Here is a 24504-nt window from a genome sequence, read left to right as displayed (position 1 = left end):
CAATCTATGCTTCTCAACCCCTTCACCCTTACACCCAGTCCCAATACACTCTCCTCTGGCAACCTTCAGCCTGTTCTGTGAATGTGTGTCTGTTTTGTTTGATCATTCATATTGGAGAACAGCCCAGCATCATGGAACCACAGACCTGCCCCTGTAGTATTGTGTTTGCACCCCGACCCTTCTGTCTGCACTCACCGAGATAGAGCAGAGTGGGAAGAACCACGGACATGATTCTGGGACCTCTCTGGCCTGTTGTCCTCAGCGATGCTGCCTGTATGTGGATGGACTTATCTGAAAGTCACACCAAGCAACAGGAAGTGGTGGGAGGGCCTCGGTTCTTATCTCCAGAGTGAAGGCATTTCACCACCTCTTCTGCTAAAGCCTTACAGAGGCATCTGAGTTTATGATGTTAGTCATCTGAACCTCGAACATCCATCAGCCCTGCTTGGTCTCTATTTTCTGTCTCCAATTCCTCATGGCATTTAATCTTTCCAAATAAAGTGAGCAGGAAGAGGGATCACAAATGAAGAACAGGACAGAAGTAGTTCCTAGACTGAGATCAGCTCTGAAAAACTCTGTGAGCTCATGGCTCCTGCCACTATATGCTGAGCTTCCTTCGATTCAGGTATAAAATGGGTCAATAATTGTGTCTTTCTGTAAAGCTGTACTCACAGTGTGTGCATGTGGCCCAGAGCAGACCCGACCAGGGAGGCAATGGCATAATGATTAGTTCTCTATTTGCTGTGAATGTTCCCATCATGCTGTTAATACTGACTCTGTCCATGGGTAAAAGTGATGAACCTAAGCAAGGAGGTTTGCTGGGTTTTGTAACTCCGTAATTATTTAATTTTTTGTTTATAAAAAAAGGAGGTTTATTCAAGTGCCAGCTTCTCTTCACCCTTTTGTTGTTATTTTTTTATACAAACATGTTTTTATTGATTTCAGAGATGGGGAGAGAAGTAGAAACAACTATGACGAGAGAGAATCATTGACTGGCTGCGTCCTGCATGCCCCAAATATGGATTGAGCCTATAACCCGAGTATGTCCCTTGACTTGGAATCGAACTGTGACCTTCTGGTTCATAGGTCAATGCTCAACTCTTTAGCTCCGTGGGCTGGGCCTTGCCCCTTTGTTTTTAAACCATCTCACTGGCTCACCCTTACTGAGTTGATATGCCATCCACTCTTCTCAATAAAGATAAAACTTAGAGTTAAAATCTTCCTTTCTCTGCACTCACATGAGTCACTCTCAAATCTGATGATATGGAACAGCTGACCTTTACTGGGTTTTAATTTTTTATCAAGATCCTGTGGGGAAAGTTGCCCATAATCTTCATAAGAACTGTGTTAAATTGGGTTAATGCTTTATGTTATTTGGTCATGTGTTCGATCATCAGACCCTGGGGACACTGTAGATAATGATAAATCCTACTTGATTCTTCATGTTTAGAAATATCTCCTGCTGCTTCTAGGGTTTCCCTGTGGTTGTGGGGTTTCAGTGAACATCCATCTAAGCTTAACCCCAGCATCACCACAACCAGTTCAATTAGCTGAGAAAGTGAGACCCTGTGTTTGTGCCATTGGTGCATGCCTGGGCGTAGAGCAGAGGGTGTAAGGTGAGATAATCACAGGTGAAAAATGGGAGCTTTCTCAGGATTAAGAAGATAATGGAAGACTCCAACTGAGAGGAGGAGGAGACAGGTCACAATGGTTAGATAAGAACTGATTTTCTTTGACTCTGGGCAAAATATGCCTGTTTTTTTCTGTCTCTTTATCTTTTTTCTATCTACATTTTATCATGTATATTTCCATCTATTACTAATATGTATCTATCTAGAATCTATTATATTTATCTATCATCTATTTTTGTTATATCTATCTATATATCAATCTATCTAATTATGTAATGTATCATCTATCATTCATACCAGCTGTCTCTTTCCCATCTACCTACCTTTGTGTCATGTATATAATTATCTGTAACTATCTATGTATTATCTATATATAATTTATTATATTTCTCTATCATCCAACTATCTATCTAGGAATCATATATAACACCATTATCTCTAATCTATGTTTTACTTATTTAGTTTGAAAAGAAGGAGGAGGAATAGAGGGAGAGAGAGAAACACTGAGCAGCTCGGTCCTGCAGCCCTCAGCCCCCATCCCCGTACTACTGAGGATCAAGCCTGCAACCCAGGCATGCTCCCTGACCTGAATTGAACCAGACACCAGACCTCTTGGTGTCTGAGATGATGCTCAACCAATTTAGCCATAGCAGCCAGGCAATAACTCTATTGTTCATTATTTTGGGGAGCCTCCTTACGCACCCAACGTCAAATCCTCTTAGGGCACCATCGATTTGGTCCCCTTTACCCATTTTAAAAAATAATGTATTTTTATTGATTTCAGAGAAGAAGGCAGAGTGAGAGAGAAGTAGTAACATTAATGTTTAAAGAGAATTCTTGATGGGCTGCCTCCAGCATGTCCCACACTAGGGATGGAGATTGTTAACCAGGCATGTGATTTGACAGGGAATCAAACCATGACATGCTGGTTCATAGGTTGATGCTCAACCATCGAGCCACAACAGCTGGTGGTACCCTTTACTACCCCTCCACTCCATTCCCACTGGCAATAACCATACTGTTGTCTGTGTCTATGAGTTTCTGTTAATATCCCACCTATGAGTGAATTATATAGTTCTTAGCTTTCCCTGACTGACTCATTTTGCTCAGCATAATATTCTCAAGGTCCAATCATATTGTTACAAATGGCAGTATTTCATCTGCGCTCATGGCTGAGGCATTTACAATGCAATATGAAGATCATGTATCATAAAATTGTACATTTGAAATATATATAATGTTATTAACCAATGTCACCTCAGTAAATTTACTTTATAATAGCATAGATCCTTCTTTTTAAAAATCTGCATAGGATTCCATAGTATTCCATTTTGCATCTACTTATCTATTGTTGGGCACTTGGGCTGTTTCTAGATATTAACTATTGTAAATAACACAGCTATGAACACAGGGGTTCATTTATTCTTTCTGGTCGGTATATAGGGCTTCTTAGGATATATTCCTAGGAGTGAGACCACTGCGTCAAATGGAAGTTCCAGTTTTTATTTTTCATGGTGAGTGAACCAAGCCAGTGAGAGAAAGACAATTATTTATTGACCTCATTCATATGTAGAATCTAGTGAACAGAAGAAGCTGATGTAGAAAATAGATCCAGAGATAGCACCATGGAAACAGACTGATGAGTCTCAGACAAAGGGGGTCAGGGGTCAGGAAGAGATGAACCAAAGAACTTATATGCAAAATCCATGGACACAGATTATAATGCAGTGAAGGCCTGAGGGGCGGGCATGGGTGCATGTTGGATGGGGACCATGGGGAAAAGAAAGGAACATCTGTAATATTTCCAACAATAAAAGATAAGTTAAAAAAAAAAAAGCCATGCAGACCAGTGGACTCATTTTAGGAATTTGCTCTTCAGACCTCCATGAACACCCATTAGTACCACGTTAATTCACTGTGATGTTGGGCCAGATTTTGCAGGAGACGGACACACCCCATTACCCAGTAGACAACACAGCCAGCTCCTGGTTTCCTCTGGTCCCCCGCTCCTCAAGTTCACAATGTCCTTAGACGCCACAAATATCTTAGGTATTGGTCATGACGCTCAGGTGTGGAGAGGAGGTTCTCATGTGAGTCCGGGGAAGGACCTCTTGTGGCTGTAGCAGGCCTCCGCCAACACCACCACCAGGGCCAAGAGAACCAGGCCAGCCAGACTCAGCCGGACTTGGTTCACTTGGGACACACTCCCACCAGCAGGTCCTGAGAGAGAAAGGACGAAGGTCACAAAGCTGAAGCCAAAGGCCCTCGCAGGAAGATGCCCTCAACCTGAGCTCATGTCTCCAGTCTGATGGAACTAGGAGATCGCTGCCCAGCCATAAGCAATATGTGCCTTCTTTCCTCTGGTCATTCGGAGCTCTGTGGTGATTTCCAAAAGGAATTCTGGGTCATGAAATGCAGGGATGGGGACTGGGTTAGAAGTTTTCAGTCTTCTCCCTGGGAGCTCTGCTGGGTCCTTCTTTGGGATGCCCCTCTGCAAACTATTGACTCAGCTGTTGGAGAATGGCCTCCCTGGTCCTCCGTGGGCACTAAAGCTTCTCTCTCCCCCGTCCACTTTGCCCCTCATCTTCCTTCACCTTTCCTGCTCCTTCTGCAAAGACTACCAGTTGGTGATCTCCATTTAGAGAGCCCACCTCTGCCTTTCCCTTTCCTCTCCATCTCCCTTTTCCTTCCCTGCTTCCCCCACCAGACACCTTACCATTAGCTTCCTCACTGCCAAGCTCAAGGGCCCATGCTTTACCTCCTTAATGTGTTTCCTAAGTCCCTTTTTTCTAGTATTTACTTATTCTTCCTCTGTAATTTACCCAATAAATGTCTTTTTTTAATTTTTTTTTATAGATAAAAAAAAAAAGACTACTGTTACTCAACAAGGATATGGCTGGGTCCTGTGGGATCAGGATTGTCAGCAGCTTCTGCAAATGGGGAGGAAATGGGGTGGTTCCTTTATCTGTGTTCAGGGTCTCTCTCCCCAGACTCACAATGCTCTCCCAGCCCCTGGGCATGTGTCAGAGGCCTGCATGGTAGGTTAGTGGTGAGGACTTCATAGCTTTTGTGGAAGCAGGTAATGTGGACACGGCTACCCACCAGTCACTGCTCTAAGTGGACAGTGTCATCTTCAGAAGGTGACTTAGGGATGGACTGGCTTTCTTACCTCTGACCTCAAGCTGCAGTGGCTCGCTGGGGTCAGACCACACATTGGGGTCTTCGCTGAGGGCACCAAAGCACCTGTAGGTCCCTGCCTCTGTGGAGGTGACACGGTCCAGGTGGAAGGTGGTTTGATGTCCATTGTCCTGGGTTGTGGAGCTTTTTCTCTGGGTGAACTGAGGTGCATCTTCTCTGATGAGAATAAATGCTTCAAACTTGATTCTGGAGAAACACTGTAACCTCACATTGTGTCCTGAAGCCACCACCGTTCCACTCATGCTGGAGAGTGTGGGTTTGTCATAAGATCCTGAGAAAGAAGGAAGTTGCAGATAAAGGGGAGGCCACATGCCTTTCTGTTTCCAGGAGATGGTGTGGCTTTGGTTTCTATCCCCTCCATGTCCCTCCCTGAGGGAATGTGTCTCTGCATCATCCCTGATGCCTTCATTGATGTAGAGGCTTTGCTGCTTCCTGCTCCATATCTCAGAGCCTGGTTCTTTCTCTGCAAAGTGGTCCCTCCTGGCCTGCTGCCTGGGTCCCATTCAATTGTCATCAGCAGATACAGGGGGTCACTGAGCTGGGACCAATGTCTTCCACTCCTACAGGGACAGTGGTACAGTCCTGGTCATTCTGGTTTCATCTTTTGGATATACAGAGTGTCAGACATCCCAGTCATTGATATTTCCCTTCTGTCCCTATGCTCATGTTCTTCTACTTTATATGTTGTGGGCTTCAGTGTCTGGAGGCCCTTGGCACAGGATCATCACTGGTTCCTCATATAGAACCATGGATCCAGGCTGAGCTGTGATAAGAGGAGGGGGCAATACCCTAGGAAAACAGATAATAACTTACCTGTGTAACTGCTCTCCTGCCAACTTCTACTTCCTCCCCTTTTGCAGCCACCAGTTTAAATGCCAAACTCCTCTTCCCAGCGTCCAAGAACTGACATCTATTCAAACCCTACTGAGTCCTTCAACATTAAAGGATACTCACCATTCTGAGCCTGAGTGGTCTGGTTTAGATTCAAGCCTGGAAGGAAACATTGGGTGAGAACAGTTCACTCTATAACATTAAAAAAAAAATTCCATTACAGTTTACATTCTCTATCACTTGGTATTATGTGCAGGTGTACAGCATATGGGTCAGATAATCCTATGTTTCAAAAAGTGTCTCCCCTTGCTATTTCTAGGAGGCCTGCATGGTGAGGGCGGGGGAGGTGCTCTTGGCTTTTGTGGAAGCAGATGGTGTAGCCAAGGGCTTTCCACCACAGTCTTCTGTTTCGTCCAGTCAGTCCCTACATGGACAGTGTCATATCCAGAAGGGGACATGGGGATGCAGTAGTTCCTCACCTCTGACCTCAAGCTGCAGTGGGTCGCTGGGGTGAGACCACACATCCATGTCTTTGGTGAAGACACCGTAGCACCTGTAGGTCCCTGCCTGTGTGGAGGTGACACGGTCCAGGTGGTAGGTGGTCTGCTGTCCATTGTCTTGGGCTGTGGAGCTTTCTTTCGGCATGAACAGAGGTGCATCTTCTTTGGTGAGAATAAATGCTTCAAACTTGATTCTGGAGAAACACTGTAACTTCACATCATCTCCTGAAGCCACCACGGTGCCACTCATGCTCCTCAGTGTGGGTTTGTCATAAGATCCTGAGAAAGAAGGCAGTTTGCTTTTAAAGGGAAAGTGACATCCATGTGCTGTCTCTTCCTGTTCCCAGGAGCTAATGGGGCTCTGGCTTCTATTTCCTCTGTGTCCCTCCCTGAGGAATGTGCGTCTTCATCATCCCTGAGGCCTTCCTAGAGGTAGAGGCTTTGCTGCTTCCTGCTTTGTATTTCAGATCCTGGTTCTCCCTCTGCAGAGAGGTCCCCCCCTGGCCCTGCTGCCTGGGTCCCACTCACCTGTCATCACTAAATGCAGGGCGTCACTGCGTGGTGACCTGTGTTCTCCACTCTGATAGAAACAGAGGTAAACTCCTGTTCGGTGTGGTTTCATCTCTTGGATAGATAAAGTGCTGGTGTTCTCAGTCTCTTCTAATATACCGGGTACTGAACCCACAACTAGTTTATATTTGTGTATCTCATAGGCTGCAGCATCTGGAGGCCCTTGGCACTGGATGGTCACTGGTTCGTTATATGGAATCCTAGTTCCAGGCTGAGCTGTGATAACAGGTGGGGGGAGACTTTCTAGAAAAAAAGGTAATGAATTTACAGGTGTGTCTGCTTCTCATGCCACCCTTCTTTTCCTCCCCTTTTACAGCCACTAGTTTAGATGCCAAGACTCCTCTTCCCAGCCCCCAAGAATGCTGATATCTGGCCAAACTCTACTCAATCCTTAGACATTGAAAGGACACTCACCATTCTGAGCCTGAGTGCTCTGGGCTACATACAACCCTGGAAGGAAACATTGGATGAGGACAATTCAGTTTTTTAAAAAAGTTTTTATATTAACAATTACAGTTTACATTCAATATCACTTTGCATTATTTTCTGGCATGCAGCCTGGTGGTTGGATAATCATTTACATTATAAAGTGCTTCCTCTTGCTATGACCACTACCCTCCTGGCAGCATGTGTAGGTGTTACAATTTTATTGGCTATATTCTCTAAGCTGTACTCTAAGCTCCCAGGAGTATTCTGTAACTTCCAATCTGTACTTCTCAATCCCTTCACCCTTACACCCAGTCCCATACACTCTCCTCTGGCAACCCTCACTTTGTTCCCTGTGTCTGTGAGTCTGTGTATGTTTTGTTTGATCATTCATGTTAGAAAATAGCCCAACCAATGGAACCACAGACCTGCCCCTGTAGGTTGTGTTTGCACCCTGACCCTTCTGTCCGCACTCACCGAGATAGAGAAGAGTGGGAAGAACCACGGACATGATTCTGCGTCCTCTCTGGCCAGTTGTCCTCAGCTATGCTGCCTGTATGCGGAAGGGGCTTCTCTGAAAGTCACACCAAGCAACAGGAAGTGGTGGGAGGGCCTTGGTTCTTATCTCCAAGTGAAGGCATGTTACAACCTCTTTTGCTAAAGCCTTGCAGAGGCATCTGAGTTTATGATGTTAGTCATCTAATCTTCAAACCTCCATCAGCCCAGATTAGTCCTTATTTTTTGTCCCCAACTCCTCATTTCATTTAGTCTTTCTGCATAAAGTGAGCAGGAAGAGGGATCACAGATGAAGAATAGAAACAGTTCCCAGTCTGAGATCAGCTCTGAAATACTCTGTGAGCTCATGGCTCCTGCTACTATATGCTGAGCTTCCTTCAATTCAGTTACAAAATGGGTCAATAATTGTGTCTTTCTGCAAAGCTGTACTCACAGCGTGTGCATATGGCCCAGAGCAGACCTGACTAGGGAGGTAATGGCATAATGATTAGTTCTCTGTTTGCTGTGCATATGCCCACCACGCTGATAGCACTGACTCTGTCCAATGGTGAAAGTGATGAACCTAAGCAAGGTAATTATACTGGGTTTTGTCAGCCCTTGGTTCTTTTATTTTTGTTGATAAAAGGAAAGAGGTTTATTCATGTGCCAGCTTCTCTTCACTCTTTTGTTGTTTATTAAAAATATGTTTTTATTGATTTTAGAGAGGAGAAGGGGAGGGGAGAAAGAGGTAGAAACATCTATGATGACAGGAAATCATTGATTGGCTGCCTCCTGCATGGCCCACATAGGGGATCGAGGCCACAATCCAGGCATGTGTTCTGATTGGGAATAGAACCGTGACCTTCTGGTTCATAGGTCAATGCTCAACTCTTTAGCCTTGTGGGCTGGGCCTTGCCTCTTTGTTTTTATTTTTTAATTTTAATATATATATATATATATATATATATATATGTATATATATATATATATATATATATATATATATATATATATATATATATTGATTTTTTCCCCCTCTCCCTCCCTCCCATACAAACCCTCCCTCCCCAGAGTTTTATTTCCATTGGTTGTACTTATATGCATGTATATAAGGCCTTTGGTTGATCTATTATCTCCCCCAGATCTTCCTCCCCTCCCCACTGTAATTTGACAGTATGCTTGTTGCTTTACTGTCTCTATATCTATCTTTTGGTTCATCAGTTTATAATGTTCTTTATTATCCATAAATGAGTGAGGTTATGTGGTGTTTTTCTTTCATTGATTGGCTTATTTCACTCAGCATGATGTTCTCCAAGTCCATCCAGGTTGCTGCAAATGATGAGAATTCCTTCTTTTTTATGGCAGCATAATAGTCCATTGTGTAGATGTACCATGGTTTTTGGATCCAATCATCTGCTGACGGGCACCTATTGCCTCTTTGTTTTTAAACCATCTCACTGGCTGACCCGTACTGAGTAGCTATGCCATCCACTCTTCTCAATCAACATAAAACTTAGAGTTAAAATCTTCCTCTCTCTGCACCCACATGAGTCACTCTCAAATCTGATGATATGGAACAGCTGACCTTTACTGGGTTTTCATTTTTTATCAAGATCCTGTGGGGAAAGTTTCCCACAATCTTCACAAGAACTGAGGTGGATTGGGTTAATGCTTCCAGTTATTTGGTCATGTGTTCGATCATCAGACCCTGAGGACACTGTAGACAATGATAAATCCCTCTTGGTTCTTCAGGTTTAGAAATATCTCCTGCTACTTCTAGGGTTTCCCTGTGGTTGTGGGGTTTCAGTGAACATCCATCTAAGCTGAACCCCAGATTCGCTACAACCGGTTCAATTAGCTGAGGAAGTGAGACCCTTTGTTTGTGTCTTGGTATAGAGCAGAGGATGTAAGGTGAGACAATCACAGATGAGAAATTGGAGTTTTCTCAGGATTAAGAAGATAATGGAAAATTCCTACAGAGAGGAGGAGGAGACAAGTTAAAATGGTTAGATAAGAATTGATTTTCTTTGACACTTGGGGCAAAATATGACTTTTGTGTCTCTGTCTCTTTATCTTTTGTTTATCTATGTTTTATCATGTATATTTCCATCTGTTACTAATATGTATCTATCTATAATGTATTATATTTATCTATCATCTACTTTTGTTATCTATCTCTCTCTCTATCTCTCTATCAGTCATCTATCTATCATTCATACTAGCTTTCTCTCCCTCATCTACCTTTCTTTGTGTCATATATATATCTAACTGTAATTATCTATGAATTATCTATATATAATTTATTATATTTCTCTATCATCCAACTATCTATCTATGAATCATGTATAACACTGTTCTCTCTCTTCTATGTTTTACTTATTTTAGTGAGAAAAGAAGGAGGAGGAATAGAGGGAGAGAGAGAGAGCAAAAGTTAGAAACATTGAGCAGCTTGGTACTGCAAACCAGCCCTCCCCCATCCCCGCACTACTGAGGATCAAGCCTGCAACCCAGGCATGCTCCCTGACCTGAATTGAACCAGACACCAAGAGATGTGGTGTCTGAGAGGATGCTCAACCAACTGAGTCATAGCAGCCAGGCAATAACTCTATTCTTCATTTTTTGGGAAGCCTCCATATGTACCCAAAGTCAAATCCTCTTAGGTCACCATCTATTAGGTCCTCTTTACCCATTTTAAAAAAATGATGTATTTTTATTGATTTCATAGAGGAAGGCTGAGTGAGAGAGAGAGAGAGAGTTACATTACTGGTTAGAGAGAATTATTGATGGGCTGCTTCCAGCATGTCCCATACTGGGGTGGAGCTTGCTAACCAAGCATGTGCCTTGACAGGGAATCAAACCATAACATCCTGGTTCATAGGTTGATGCTCAACCATCGAGCCACAACAGCTGGGTTTTCCCCTTTACTATCCTCCCACTCCATTCCCTCTGGCAATAATGATACTGTTGTTTGTATCTATGAGTTTCAGTTAATATCCCACCTATGAGAGAATTATATAGTTCCTAGCTTTTCCTGACTGACTCATTTTGCTCAGCATAATATTCTCAGGTCCAATCATGTTGTAACAAATGGCAGTATTTCATCTGCTCTCATGGTTGAGGACTATACCATGTTCATTTGAAACCTATATAATTTTATTTACCAATGTCACCTCAATACATTTAATTTAAAATAGCATAGATCCTCCTTTTTTAAAATTTGCATAGTATGCCATTTTGTAAATGCACCACAACTTTTGTATCTACTTATTTATTGATGGGCACTTGGGCTTTTTCCAGATATTAGCTATTGTAAACAACACTGCTGTGAGCACAGGGGTGCTTTTTTTCTTACTGGTTGGTATACAGGGCTTCTTAGGATATATCCCTAGGAGTGAGAACACTGGGTCAAATGTAGGTCCCAGTTTTTGTTTTTCATGGTGAGTGAACTAAGCCAGTCAGAGAAAGACAATTATTTATTGACCTAATTCATATGTCGAATCTAATGAACAGAATAAGCTGATGAACAAAATAGATCAAGAGATAGAACCATGGAACAGACTGATGAGTCTCAGGGATCAGAAAGAGATGAATCAAAGAACTTAAATGCAAAAACCATGGACACAGATTATAATGCAGTGAAGGCCTGAGTGGCGGACATGGGTGCTTTTTGGTTGGGGTCCATGGAGAAAAGAAAGGAACATATGACTTATTTCCAACAATTAAAGTTAAGTTAAAGAAAAACAAACAATCATGCTGTCCAGGTGACACATTTAAGGCATTAGCTCTTCAGACCTCCAAGAGAACCCATTAGTACCTGTTATCTCATTGTGATGTTGGGACATTGTGCCAGATTCTGCAGGAGAGGGACACAACCCATTATCCAGTAGACAACACAGCCAGCACCTGGTTTCCTCTGGTTATCCACCACACTGTCCTTAGACAACATGAGTGTCCTGGGTGTTGGTCATGATGCTCAGGTGTGGGGGGAAGGTTCTCATCTTTGTCCGGGGAAGGACCTCTTGTGGCTATAGCAGGCCTCCGCCAACACCACCACCAGGGCCAAGAGAACCAGGCCAGCCAGACTCAGCCGTACTTGGTTCACTGGGGACACACTCCCACCAGCAGGTCCTGAGAGAGAAAGGACAGAGGTCACAGATTTGGAGCCAAAGGCCCTCGCAGGAAGATGCCCTCCCACTGAGCTCCTGTCTCCATTCTGATGGAAGTAGGAGATCGCTGCCCAGCCACCTTCTGCATAAGCAATATGTGCCTTTTTTCCTGACGTCATTATGAGCCATGTGGTGATTTCCATATGGAATTCTGGGTTATAAAAGTCAGGGATGGGGACTGGGTAGGAAGCTTTAAGTCTCCCTGGGAGCTCTGCTGAATCCTTCTTTGGGACGCCCTCTACAAACTATAGACTCAGCCTCCCTGGTACTCCGTGGGCACTAATGCTTCTCTCTCTCTCATTCCTTTTGCACCTAATCTTCATTCACCTTTCCTGCTCCTTCTGCAAGACTACCAGTTGGTGCTCTTCATGCAGACAGCCCTCCTCTGTCCTTCCCTTTCCTCTCCATCTCCCTTTTCCTTTTCTACTTTTTTCACCTTACCATTAGCTTCCTAATTGCCAAGTTCAAAGGGCCCATGCTTTACCCCCTTAATGTGTTTCCTAAGACCCTTCTTCTAGGATTTACTTATTCTACCTTTGTAATTCACCCAATAAATGGTTTCTTTACAGAAAAAAAAAAGACTACCGGTTACTCAACAAGGATATGGCTGGATTCTATGGGATCAGGATTGTCAGCAGCTTCTGCAAATGGGGAGGAAATGGGGTGGTTCCTTTATCTGTGCTCAGGATCTCTCTCCCCAGACTCACAAGGACCTGCAAGCTCTGCCAGGCCCTGGGCATGTGTCAGAGGCCTGCATGGTGAGTGAGTGCTGAGGACCTCATAGCTTTGGTGGAAGCAGGTGGTGTAGATACAACTTCCCACCAGGCAATGCTCTAAGTGGACAGTGTCATCTTGAGAAGGTAATGTAGGGATGGACCGGCTTTCTCACCTCTGACCTCAAGCTGCAGTGGGTCGCTAGGGTGAGACCACACATTGGGGTCTTCCCTGAGGGCACCGCAGCACCTGTAGGTCCCTGCCTCTGTGGAGGTGACACGGTCCAGGTGGAAGGTGGTCTGCTGTCCATTTTCCTTGGCTGTGGAGCTTTTTCTCTGGGTGAACTGAGGTGCATCTTCTTTGGTGAGAATAAATGCTTCAAACTTGATTCTGGAGAAACATTGTAACCTCACATTGTGTCCTGAAGCCACCACGGTGCCACTCATGCTGGAGAGTGTGGGTTTGTCATAAGATCCTGAGAAAGAAGGAAGTTGCAGATAAAGAGGAGGCCATGTTCCTTCCTGTTTCCAGGAGAAGATGTGGTTTTGGTTTCTATCCCCTCCATGTCCTGCCCTGAGGGAATGTGTCTCTGTATCATCCCTGATGCCTTCGAGAGGTGGAGGCTTTGCTGCTTCCTGCTCCGTATTTCAGAGCCTGGTTCTGCCCTCTGCAAAGCGGTCCTTCCTGGCCCTGCTGCCTGGGCCCCACTCAATCACCATCAGATGATGCAGGGGGTCACTGAGTGGGAACCAATGTCATGCATTCCTATAGGAACAGCGGTACAGTCCTTTCTGGTCTGGTTTCATCTCTTGGATGTATAAAGTGTTAGCCATCCCAGTCATTGGTATTTCCCTTCTGTCCCTCGGCTCATATTCCTCCACTTCATATGTCTTGTGGGCTTCAGTGTCTGGAGGCCCTTGGCACAGGATCGTCATTGGTTCTTCATATAGAACCATGGATCCCGGCTGAGCTGTGATAACAGGTATGTGTGGGTGTAATATACTAGGAAATCAGGTAATAACTTTACAGGTGTATCTGCTTCTCATGCCACACTCCACTTCCTCCCCTTTTATGGTCACAAGTTTAAATTCCAGGACCCCTCTTCCCAGCCCCCAAGGGAGCTGACATTTGTTCAAACCCTACTGAGTCCTTGAACATTAAAACGACACTCACCATTCTGAGCCTGAGTGCTCTGGTTTAGATTCAAGCCTGGAAGGAAACATTGGGTGAGAACAGCTCACTCTTTAAAAAAGTTAAAAAAATGTTTCATTACAGTGTACATTCACTATCACTTTGTATTATTGTCAGGTGTACAGCATATGGGTCAGATAATCGTATGCTTCAAAAAGTGTTTCCCCCATTATTTCTAGGAGGCCTGCATGGTGAGGGCGGGTGAGGTGCTTGTGGTTTTTGTGGAAGCGGATGGTGTTTCCAAGGACTTCCCACCACAGTCTTCTCTTTCCTCCAGTCACTCCCTACCTGGACAGTGTCATCTCTATAAGGGGACGTGGGGATGAACCAGTTTTCTCACCTCTGACCTCTAGCTGCAATGGGTCGCTGGGGTGAGACCACACATCGATGTCTTTCTCGAAGCTACCGTAGCACCTGTAGGTCCCTGCCTCTGTGGAGTTGATATGGTCCAGGTGGAAGGTGGTCTGCCGTCCATTGTCCTGGGCTGTGGAGCTTTGTGTCCGGGCAAACTGAGGTGCATCTTCTTTGCTGAGTATAAACATTTCAAACTTGATTCCTGAGAAACACTGTAACTTCACATTGTGTCCTGAAGCCACCACTGTGCCACTCAGGCTCATGAGTGAGGGTTTGTCATAATATCCTGAGAAAGAAGGAAGTTTGCTTTTAAAGGGAATGGGACATTCATGTGCTATCACTACCTGTTCCCAGGAGCTAACGGGGCTCTGGCTTCTATTTCCTCCGTGTCACACCCTGAGGGAATGTGCCTCTGCATCATCCCTGAGGTCACCCTAGAGGTAGAGTCTCTGCTGCTTCCTGCTCTGTATCTTAGAGCCTGATTCTCCCTCTGCAAAGTGGTCCCTCCTGGCCATGCTGCCCTGGTCCCACTCACCTGTCATCACTAAATGCAGGAGGTCACTGAATGGTGACCATTGTTCTTCATTGCGATAGGAACAGACGTACACTCCTGTCAAGTTTGGTATCAACTCTTGGATAAATAGAGTACTTGTCTTCTCAGTGTTCTTAAATATATTGAGAAGTGAATTTTTATTCCTATTGTATATATTATAGGCTGCAGCGTCCGGAGGCCCTTTGCACCGGATGGTCACTGGTTTCTTAAATGGAATAATGGGTCCAGGATCAGCTGTGATAACAGGTGGAGGGAGATTTCCTAGAAAAACAGGTAATAACTCTACAGGTTTGTCTGCTTCTCATGCCACCCCCCCCTTCCTTCCCTTTTACAGCCACAAGTTTAAATGCCAAGATTCCTCTTCCCAGCCCCCAAAATTTATGGCCAAACTCCACTGTATCCTTGGACATTGAAAGGACACTCACCATTCTGACCCTGAGTGCTCTGGGTTGCATATAACCCTGAAAGGAGACATTGGGTGAGAACAGCTCAGTCTTTCAAAAAAAATTTTTTTTAAAAACATATTTTATTGATTTTTCATAAAAAGGAAGGGAGAGGGATAGAAAGTTAGAAACATCAATGAGAGAGAAAGATCGATCAGCTGCCTCCTGCACACCCCCCACTGGGGATGTGCTCCAACCTAGGTACATGCCCTTGACCAGAATCAAACCCGGGACTCTTAAGTCCACAGGCCGATTGCTCTATCCATTGAGCTAAACCTGCTTAGGCTAAGAAAATTATTTTATATTAACAATTACAGTTTACTTTCAATATCACCTTGTATTATTTTCAGGTGTACAGCCTCATGGTTAGATAATCATGTATGTTATAAAGTGCTTCCCCTTGCTATGTCCAGTACCCTACTCGATCATACATAGTTGTTACAATATTATTGGCTGTATTTTCTAAGCTGTACCCTAAGCTCCCAAGAGTATTCTGTAACTCCCAATCTATACTTCTCAATCCCTTCACCCTTATACCCAGTCCCCATACACTCTCCTCTGGCAATCATCAGTCTCTGAGTCTGTCTGTTTTATTTGATCATTCATATTGGAGAACAGCCCAGCCTATGGAACCACAGATCTGCCCCTATAGCATGTGTTTTCACCCTGACCCTCCTTTCCACACTCACCGAGATAGAGCAGAGTGGGAAGAATCAGGGACATGATTCTGGGTCCTCTCTGGCCTGTTGTCCTCAGCGATGCTGCCTGTATGTGGATGGACTTCTCTGAAAGTCACACTAAGGAACAGGAAGTGGTGGGAGTGCCTTGCTTCTTATCTTCAGAGTGAAGGCATTTCACCACCTCTTTTGCTAAAGCCTTGCAGATGCATCTGAGATTATGATGTTAGTCATCTGAACTTCAAACATCCATCAGCCCCGCTTGGTCCCCAACTCCTCTTGGCATTTAATCTTTTTGAATAAAGTGAGCAGGAAGAAGAATCACAGATGAAGTACAGGACAGAAGTAGTTCCCACTCCGAGATCAGCTCTGAAATACCCTGTGAGCTCATGGCTCCTGCCACTATATGCTGAGCTTCCTTCAATTCAGGTACAAAATGGGTTAATAATTGCGTAATTCTGCAAGGTTGTACTCACAGTGTGTGCATGTGGCCCAGAGCAGACCCGACGTGTGATGCAATGACATAATGATTAGTTCTTTGATTGCTGTGCTTGTGCCCACCATGCTGATAGCACTGACTCTGTCCATGGGTGAAAGTGATGAACCTAAGCAAGGTAATTACACTGGGTTTTATCAGCCTTTGGTTCTTTTATTTTTGGTGAAGAAGGAAAGAGATTTACTGGAGTACTGGCTGCTCTTCACTCTTTCGTTGTTTATTAAAAATATGTTCTTATTGATTTCAGAGAGGAGAAGGAGAAAGGAAAGAGTGTTAGAAACATATATGATGACAGGAAATCATTGATTGGCTGCCTCCTGCATGGCCCACATAGGGGATCGAGCCCACAACCCAGGCAAGTGTTCTGACTGGGAAAGAAACTGTGACCTTCTGGTTCATAGGTAAATGCTCACCTCTTTAGCCCTGTGACTGGGCATTGCCTCTTTGTTTTTAAACCATCTCACTGGCTGACCCGTACTGAGTAGCTATGCCGTCCACTCTTCTCAATCAACATAAAACTTAGAGTTAAAATCTTCCTCTCTCTGCACCCACATGAGTCACTCTCAAATCTGATGATATGGAACAGCTGACCTTTACTGGGTTTTCATTTTTTATCAAGATCCTGTGGGGAAAGTTGCCCATAATCTTGAGAGGAACTGTGGTGGATTGGGTTAATGCTTCCAGTTATTTGATCATGTGTTCGATCATCAGACCCTGAGGACACTGTAGACAATGATAAATCCCTCTTGGTTCTTCAGGTTTAGAAATATCTCCTGTTGCTTCTAGGGTTTCCCTGTGGTTGTGGGATTTCAGTGAACATCCATCTAAGCTGAACCCCAGATTCGCTACAACTGGTTCAATTAGCTGAGGAAGTGAGACCCCGTGTTTGTTCCTTGGTATAGAGCAGAGGGGGTAAGGTGAGACAATCACAGATGAGAAATTGGAGTTTTCTCAGGATTGAGAAGATAATGGAAAATTCCTACAGAGAGGAGGAGGAGAGAAGTCAAAATGCTTAGATAAGAATTGATTTTCTTTGACACTTGGGGCAAAATATGACTTTTGTTTCTCTGTCTCTTTATCTTTTGTCTACCTATGTTTTATCATGTATATTTCCATCTGTTACTAATATGTATCTATCTCTAATCTATTATATTTATCTATCATCTATTTTTGTTATTTATCTCTCTATCCATCTCTCTATCAGTCATCTATCATTCATACCAGCTTTCTCTCCCTCATCTACCTTCTTTTGTGTCATGTATATATGTATCTGTAATTATCTATGCATTATCTATATATAATTTATTATATTTCTCTATCATCCAACTATGTATCTATGAATCATCTATAACACTGTTCTCTCTCATCTATGTTTTACTTATTTTAGTGAGAAAAGAAGGAGGAGGAATAGAGGGAGAGAGAGTGAGCAAAAGTGGGAAACATTGAGCAGCTTGGTACTGCAAAGCAGCCCTCCTTCATCCCCGCACTACTGAGGATCAAGCCTGCAACCCAGGCATGCTCCCTGACCTGAATTGAACCAGACACCAAGAGATCTGGTGTCTGAGAGGATGCTCAACCAACTGAGTCATAGCAGCCAGGCAATAACTCTATTCTTCATCTTTTGGGGAGTCTCCATATGCACCCAAAGTCAAATCCTTTTAGGTCACCATCTATTAGGTCCTCTTTACCCATTTAAAAAAATGATGTATTTTTATTGATTTCAGAGAGGAAGGTAGAGTGAGAGAGAGACAGAGAGAGAGTTACATTAATGGTTAGAGAGAATTATTGATGGGCTGCTTCCAGCATGTCCCATATTGGGGATGGAGCTTGCTAACCAGGCATGTGCCTTGATAGGAAATCAAACCATGACATTCTGGTTCATAGGTTGATGCTCAACCATTGAGCCACAGCAGCTGGGTGGTCGCATTTATTATCCTTCCACTCCATCCCCCCTGGAAATAATGATACTGTTGTTTGTATCTATGAGTTTCAGTTAATATCCCATGTATGAGAGAATTATATAGTTCCTAGCTCTTCCTGACTGACTCATTTTGCTCAGCATAATATTCTCAGGTCCAATCATGTTGTAACAAATGGCAGTATTTCATCTGCCCCCATGGTTGAGGACTATACCATGTTCATTTGAAACCTATTTAATTTTATTTACCAATGTCACCTCAATACATTTAATTTAAAATAGCACAGATCCTCCTTTTTTAAAATGTGCATGGTATTCCATTGTGTAAATGCACTACAACTTTTGTATCTGCTTAACTATTGATGGGCACTTGAGCTGTTTCCAGATATTAGCTATTGTAAACAACACTGCTATGAGCACAGGGGTGCTTTTGTTCTTACTGGTTGGTATATAGGGCTTCTTAGGATATATTCCTAGGAGTGAGACCACTGGGTCGAATGGAAGTTCCAGTTTTTGTTTTTCATGGTGAGTGAACTAAGCCAGTCAGAGAAAGACAATTATTTATTGACCTCATTCATATGTCGAATCTAAAGAACAGAATAAGCTGATGAACAAAATAGACCCAGCGATAGAACATGGAACAGACTGATGAGTCTCAGGGATCAGAACGAGATGAACAAAGAACTTAAATGCAAAAACCATGGACACAGATTATAATGCAGTGAAGGCCTGAGGGGCGGGCATGGGTGCATGTTGGATGGGGTCCATGGGGAAAAGAAAGGAACATGTGCAATATTTCCTACAATATAGATAAGTTAGAAAAAACAATCATGCTATCCAGGTGACACATTGAAGGCATTAGCTCTTCAGACCTCCAAGAGAACCCATTAGTACCCTGTTAACTCATTGTGATGTTGGGACATTGTGCCAGATTCTGCTGAGGACTGACACACCCCAACATCCAGTAGGCAACATAGCCAGTGCCTGGTTTCCACAGGTTATCCACCCCTCAAGTCCACACTGTCCTTAGACAACATGAGTGTCCTCAGTGTTGGTCATGATGTTCAGGTGTTGGGGGGAGGTTCTCATCTGAGTCCGGGGAAGGACCTCTTGTGGCTGTAGCAGGCCTCCGCCAACGCGACCACCAGGGCTAAGAGAACCAGGCCAGCCAGATACAGCCGGACTTGGTTCACTGGGGACACACTCCCACCAGCAGGTCCTGAGAGAGAAAGGACAGAGGTCACAGATTTGGAGCCAAAGACCCTCACAGGAAAATGCCCTCCCACTGAGCTCCTGTCTCCAGTCTGATGGAAGTAGGAGATCAATGTCCAGCCACCTTTTTCATAAGCAATATGTGCCTTCTTTCCTGATGTCATTTTGAGCCCTGTGGTGATTTTCATATGGAATTCTGGGTCATAAAAGTCAGGGATGGGGACCGGGGGGGAGCTTTCAGTGTTCTCCCTGGGAGCTCTGCTGGGTCCTCCTTTGGGACCCCCCTCTGTAAACTATAGACTCAGCCTCTGATACTCCGTGGGCACTAACGCTTCTCTCTCCCTCGTTCCCTTTGCACATAATCTTCCTCCACCTTTCCTGCTCCTTCTGCAAGACTACCAGTTGGTGCTCTTCATGCAGACAGCCCTCCTCTGTCCTTCCCTTTCCTCTCCATCTCCCTTTTCCTTTCCTACTTCCTTCACCTTACCATTAGCTTCCTAACTGCCAAGTTCAAAGGGCCCATGCTTTACCTCCTTAATGTATTTCCTAAGACCCTTCTTCTAGGATTTATTTATTCTACCTTTGTAATTCACCCAACAAATGGTTTCTTTACAGAAAAAAAAAGACTACCGGTTACTCAACAAGGATATGGCTGGGTTCTGTGGGATCAGGATTGTCAGCAGCTTCTGCAAATGGGGAGGAAATGGGGTGGTTCCTTTAACTCTGCTCAGGATCTCTCTCCCCAGACTCACAATGACCTGCAAGCTCTGCCAGGCCCTGGGCATGTGTCAGAAGCCTGCATGGTAGGTGAGTGGTGAGGACCTCATAGCTTTGGTGGAAGCAGGTGGTGTGGACACAGCTTCCCACCAGGCAATATTCTAAGTGGACAGTGTCATCTTGAGAAGGGAACGTAGGGATGGACTGGCTTTCTCACCTCTGACCTCAAGCTGCAGTGGGGCGCTGGGGTCAGACCACACATTGGGGTCTTTGCTGAGAACACCGTAGCACCTGTAGGTCCCTGCCTCTGTGGAGGAGACACGGTCCAGATGGAAGGTGGTCTGCTGTCCATTGTCCTGGGCTGTGGAACTTTTTCTCTGGGTGAACTGAGGTGCATCTTCTTTGGTGAGAATAAATGCTTCAAACTTGATTCTGGAGAAACACTGTAACCTCACATTGTGTCCTGAAGCCACCACGGTGCCACTCATGCTGGAGAGTGTCGGTTTGTCATAAGATCCTGAGAAAGAAGGAAGTTGCAGATAAAGTAGAGGCCACATCCCTTTCTGTTTCCAGTAGATGATGTGGCTTTGGTTTCTATCCCCTCCATGTCCTGCCCTGAGGGAATGTATCTCTGCATCATCCCTGATGCCTTCCTAGAGGCAGAGGTTTTGCTGCTTCCTGCTCCGTATCTCAGAGCCTGGTTCTCCCTCTGCAAAGCGGTCCCTCCTGGCCCTGCTGCCTTGGTCCCACTCAACCATCATCAGCAGATACAGGGGGTCACTGAGCTGGGACCAATGTCTTCCACTCCTATAGGAACAGAGGTACAGTCCTGGCCATTCTGGTTTCATCTCTTGGATATATAGAGTGTCCGTCATCCCAGTCATTGGTATTTCCCTTCTGTCCCTATGCTCATGTTCTTCTACTTTATATGTTGTGGGCTTCAGTGTCTGGAGGCCCTTGGCACAGGATCGTTTCTGGCTCCTCATATAGAACCATGGATCCTGGCTGAGCTGTGATAAGAGGAGGGGCCAATACCCTAGGAAAACTGATAATAACTTACCTGTGTAACTGCTCTCCTGCCAACTTCCACTTCCTCCCCTTTTGCAGCCACCAGTTTAAATGCCCAGACTCCTCTTCCCAGCGTCCAAGAACTGACATCTGTTCAAACCCTACTGAGTCCTTGAACATTAAAAGGATACTCACCATTCTGAGCTCGAGTGCTCTGGTTTTGATTCAAGCCTGGAACGAAGCATTGGGTGAGAACAGTTCACTCTTTAAAATTAAAAAAAAAATTTTCCATTACAGTTTGCATTCCCTATCACTTTGTATTATTGTCAGGTGTACAGCCTATGGGTCAGATAATCCTATGCTTCAAAAAGTGTCTCCCCTTGGTATTTCTAGGAGGCCTGCCTGGTGAGGGCGCGTGAGATGCTCTTGGCTTTTGTGAAAGCCGATGGTGCAGCCAAGGGTTTCCCACCACAGTCTTCTGTTTCATCCAGTCAGTCCCTACATGGACAGTGTCATCTCCAGAAGGGGACATGGGGATGCATCAGTTCCTCACCTCTGACCTCAAGCTGCAGTGGGTCGCTGGGGTGAGACCACACATCGATGTCTTTGTAGAAGCCACCGTAGCACCTGTAGGTCCCTGCCTGTGTGGAGGTGACATGGTCCAGGTGGAAGGTGGTCTGCTGTCCATTTTCCTGGGCTGCGGAACGTTTTCTTATGGTGAACTGAGGTGCCTCTTCTTTGGTGAGAATAAATATATCAAACTTGATTCTGGAGAAACACCGTAACTTCACATTGTCTCCTGAAGCCACCTCCACACCACTCATGCTCATGAGTGTGGGTTTGTCATAATATCCTGAGAAAGAAGGCAGTTTGCTTTTAAAGGGAAAGTGACATCCATGTGCTGTCGCTTCCTGTTCCCAGGAGCTAACGGAGCTCTGCCCTCTATTTCCTGTGTGTCCCGCCCTAAGGGAATGTGTTTCTGCATCTTCCCTGAGGCCTTCCTGGCGGTAGAGGCTTTGGGGCTTCCTGCTTCATATCTCAGATCCTGGTTCTCCCTCTGCAAAGTGATCCCTCCTGGCCATGCTGCCCTTGTCCCACTCACCTGTCAGAACTAAATGCAGGTCATCACTGTACGGTGACCTGTGTTCTCCACTCTTATAGGAACAGCCGTATAGTCCTGTCCGGTCTGGTTTCATCTCTGGGATATATAAAGTGCTGGTGTTCTCAGTTTCCATAAATACACCGCTTTCTGAACTTATAACTGCTTTAGATTTGTGTATCTCATAGGCTGCAGCGTCTGGAGGCCCTTGGCACTGGATGGTCACTGGTTCCTTATATAGAATCCTAGTTCCTGGCTGAGCTGTGATAACAGGTGGGGGGAGACTTTCTAGAAAAAAAGGTAATAAATTTACAGGTGTGTCTGCTTCTCATGCCACCCTTCTTTTCCTTCCCATTTACAGCCATGAGTTTAGATGCCAAGACTCCTCTTCCCAGCCGCAAAGAAAGCTGATATCTGGCCAAACTCTACTCAATCCTTAGACATTGAAAGGACACTCACCATTCTGAGCCTGAGTGCTCTGGGCTACATACAACCCTGGAAGGAAACATTGGATGTGGACAGTTCAGTTTTTTAAAAAAGTTTTTATATTAACAATTACAGTTTACATTCAATATCACTTTGCATTATTTTCTGGCATGCAGCCTGGTGGTTGGATAATCATTTACGTTATAAAGTGCTTCCTCTTGCTATGTCCAGTACCCGCCTGGCACCATGTGTAGATATTACAATTTTATTGGATATATTCTCTAAGGTGTACTCTAAGCTCCCAGGAGTATTCTGTAACTCCCAATCTATACTTCTCAATCCCTTCACCCTTACACCCAGTCCCATACAGTCTCCTCTGACAACCCTCATTCTGTTCTCCGTTTCTGTGAGTCTGTGTCTGTTTTGTTTGTTCATTCATGTTAGAAAATAGTCCAGCCTATCGAGCCACAGACCTGCCCCTGTAGGTTGTGTTTGCACCCCGACCCTTCTGTCCGCACTCACCGAGATAGAGCAGAGTGGGTAGAACCAGGGACATGATTCTGGGTCCTCTCTGGCCTGTTGTCTTCAGCGATGCTGCCTATATGTAGAAGGGGCTTCTCTGAAAGTCACACCAAGCAACAGGAAGTGGTAGGAGGGCTTTGGTTCTTATCTCCAAGTGAAGGCATGTTACAACCTCTTTTGCTAAAGCCTTGCAGAGGCCTCTGAGATTATGAAGTTAGTCATCTGAACTTCAAACCTCCATCAGCCCAGATCAGTCCTTATTTTCTGTCCCCAATTCCTCATGGCATTTAATCTTTCCGAATAAAGTGAGCAGGAAGAGGGATCACAGATGAAGAACAGAAGTAGTTCCCAGTCTGAGATCAGCTCTGAAATACTCTGTGAGCTCATGGCTCCTGCTACTATATGATGAGTTCATTTGATTCAGGTACAAAATGGGTCAATAATTGTGTCTTTCTGCAAAGCTGTACTCACAACGTGTGCATGTGGCCCAGAGCAGACCCGACTAGGGAGACAATGACATAATGATTAGTTCGTGTTTTCTGTGCATGTGCCCACCACGCTGTTAGCACTGACTCAGACCATGGGTGAAACTGATGAACTTAAGCAAGGTAATTACACTGGGTTTTGTCATTCCTTGTTTCTTTTATTTTTGCCAATAAAAGGTTATGGGTTTATTCGAGTGACGGCTTCCCTTCACCCCTTTTGATGTTTATTAAAAATATGTTTTTATTGATCCCATTGAGGGGTAGGGGAGGGGAGAAAAACATAGAAATATCTATGATGACAGGAAATTGTTGATTGGCTGCCTCCTTCATGGCCCACATAGGGGATTGAGTCCGCAATCCAGGCATGTGTTCAAACTGGGAATAGAACTGTGACCTTCTGGTTCATAGGTCAATGCTCAACTTTTTAGCCCCGTGGGCTGGGCATTGCCCCTTTGCTTTTAAACCATCTCACTGGATGACCCTTACTGACTAGCTATGCCATCCACTCTTCTCAATCAATATAAAACATAGAGTTAAAATCTTCCTCTCTCTGCACCGACACGAGTCACTCTCAAATCTGATAATATGGAACATCTGATCTTTACTGGGTTTTCATTTTTTATCAAGATCCTATGGGGAAAATCTTGATCCTATCAAGATTATTGCCCATAATCTTTACAGGAACTGTGGTGGATTAGGTTAATATTCTAAGTTATTTGGTCATGTGTTCGCTCAGCAAACCGTGGGGACACTGTAGACAATGATAAATCCCACCTGGTTCTTCAGGTTTAGAAATATCTCCTGCTATTTCCTCGGTTTCCCTGTGGTTGTGGAGTTTCAGTGAACATCCATCTAATCTTAACCCCAGCATT

General features: G+C 44.5%; 2 protein-coding genes across 9 annotated transcripts in view; both read right to left on the bottom strand.

The window, feature by feature from the left end:
- Nucleotides 1-24504, bottom strand: part of LOC311633552 (leukocyte immunoglobulin-like receptor subfamily A member 6) — a 54880-nt gene that overhangs the window by 22842 nt on the left and 7534 nt on the right. For 6 of the 8 annotated variants that reach the window (XM_084906323.1, XM_084906325.1, XM_084906322.1 and 3 more), the window contains 4 exons: nt 22659-22694; nt 20310-20609; nt 13705-13740; nt 12707-13006 (listed from right to left, as the gene is read on the bottom strand). In XM_084906323.1, the coding sequence (XP_084762449.1) occupies nt 12707-13006; nt 13705-13740; nt 20310-20609; nt 22659-22694 (672 nt within the window). Of the gene's footprint in view, nt 1-11106; nt 11780-12706; nt 13007-13704; nt 13741-20309; nt 20610-22658; nt 22695-24504 lie in introns of those variants that run through there. The other 2 variants (XM_084906327.1, XM_084906329.1) reach the window with 2 other exon arrangements.
- Nucleotides 3233-7711, bottom strand: LOC311633613 (leukocyte immunoglobulin-like receptor subfamily A member 6). The gene is made up of 7 exons (XM_084906519.1): nt 7634-7711; nt 7145-7180; nt 6689-6973; nt 6140-6439; nt 5784-5819; nt 4801-5100; nt 3233-3851 (listed from the first exon to the last, which is right to left on the bottom strand). Exons 1-7 carry the CDS (start codon nt 7665-7667, stop codon nt 3718-3720), a joined length of 1125 nt encoding a protein of 374 aa, XP_084762645.1. The 5' UTR covers nt 7668-7711; the 3' UTR covers nt 3233-3717.

This window comes from Pipistrellus hanaki (genome assembly GCF_964339955.1).
Source record: "Pipistrellus hanaki genome assembly, chromosome: 15".
NCBI classification, from domain to species: Eukaryota; Metazoa; Chordata; class Mammalia; order Chiroptera; family Vespertilionidae; genus Pipistrellus; species Pipistrellus hanaki.
The sequence above is the reverse complement of the archived record's forward strand: the minus strand, read 5'-3'. Positions and strand labels throughout refer to the sequence as shown.

Bases quoted from the DNA above. Each gene is read 5' to 3' on its own strand.
- LOC311633613 (XM_084906519.1), bottom strand. From the start codon at position 7,667: ATGTCCGTGGTTCTTCCCACTCTTCTCTATCTCG. The intron at 5,820-6,139 runs GTGAGGAACTAC...GTTTCCTTCCAG, and splicing joins ACTGCAGCTTGAGGTCAGAG to GCTTGAATCTAAACCAGACC. The intron at 5,101-5,783 runs GTGAGTATCCTT...CTTCTTTCTCAG, and splicing joins GACCACTCAGGCTCAGAATG to GATCTTATGACAAACCCACA.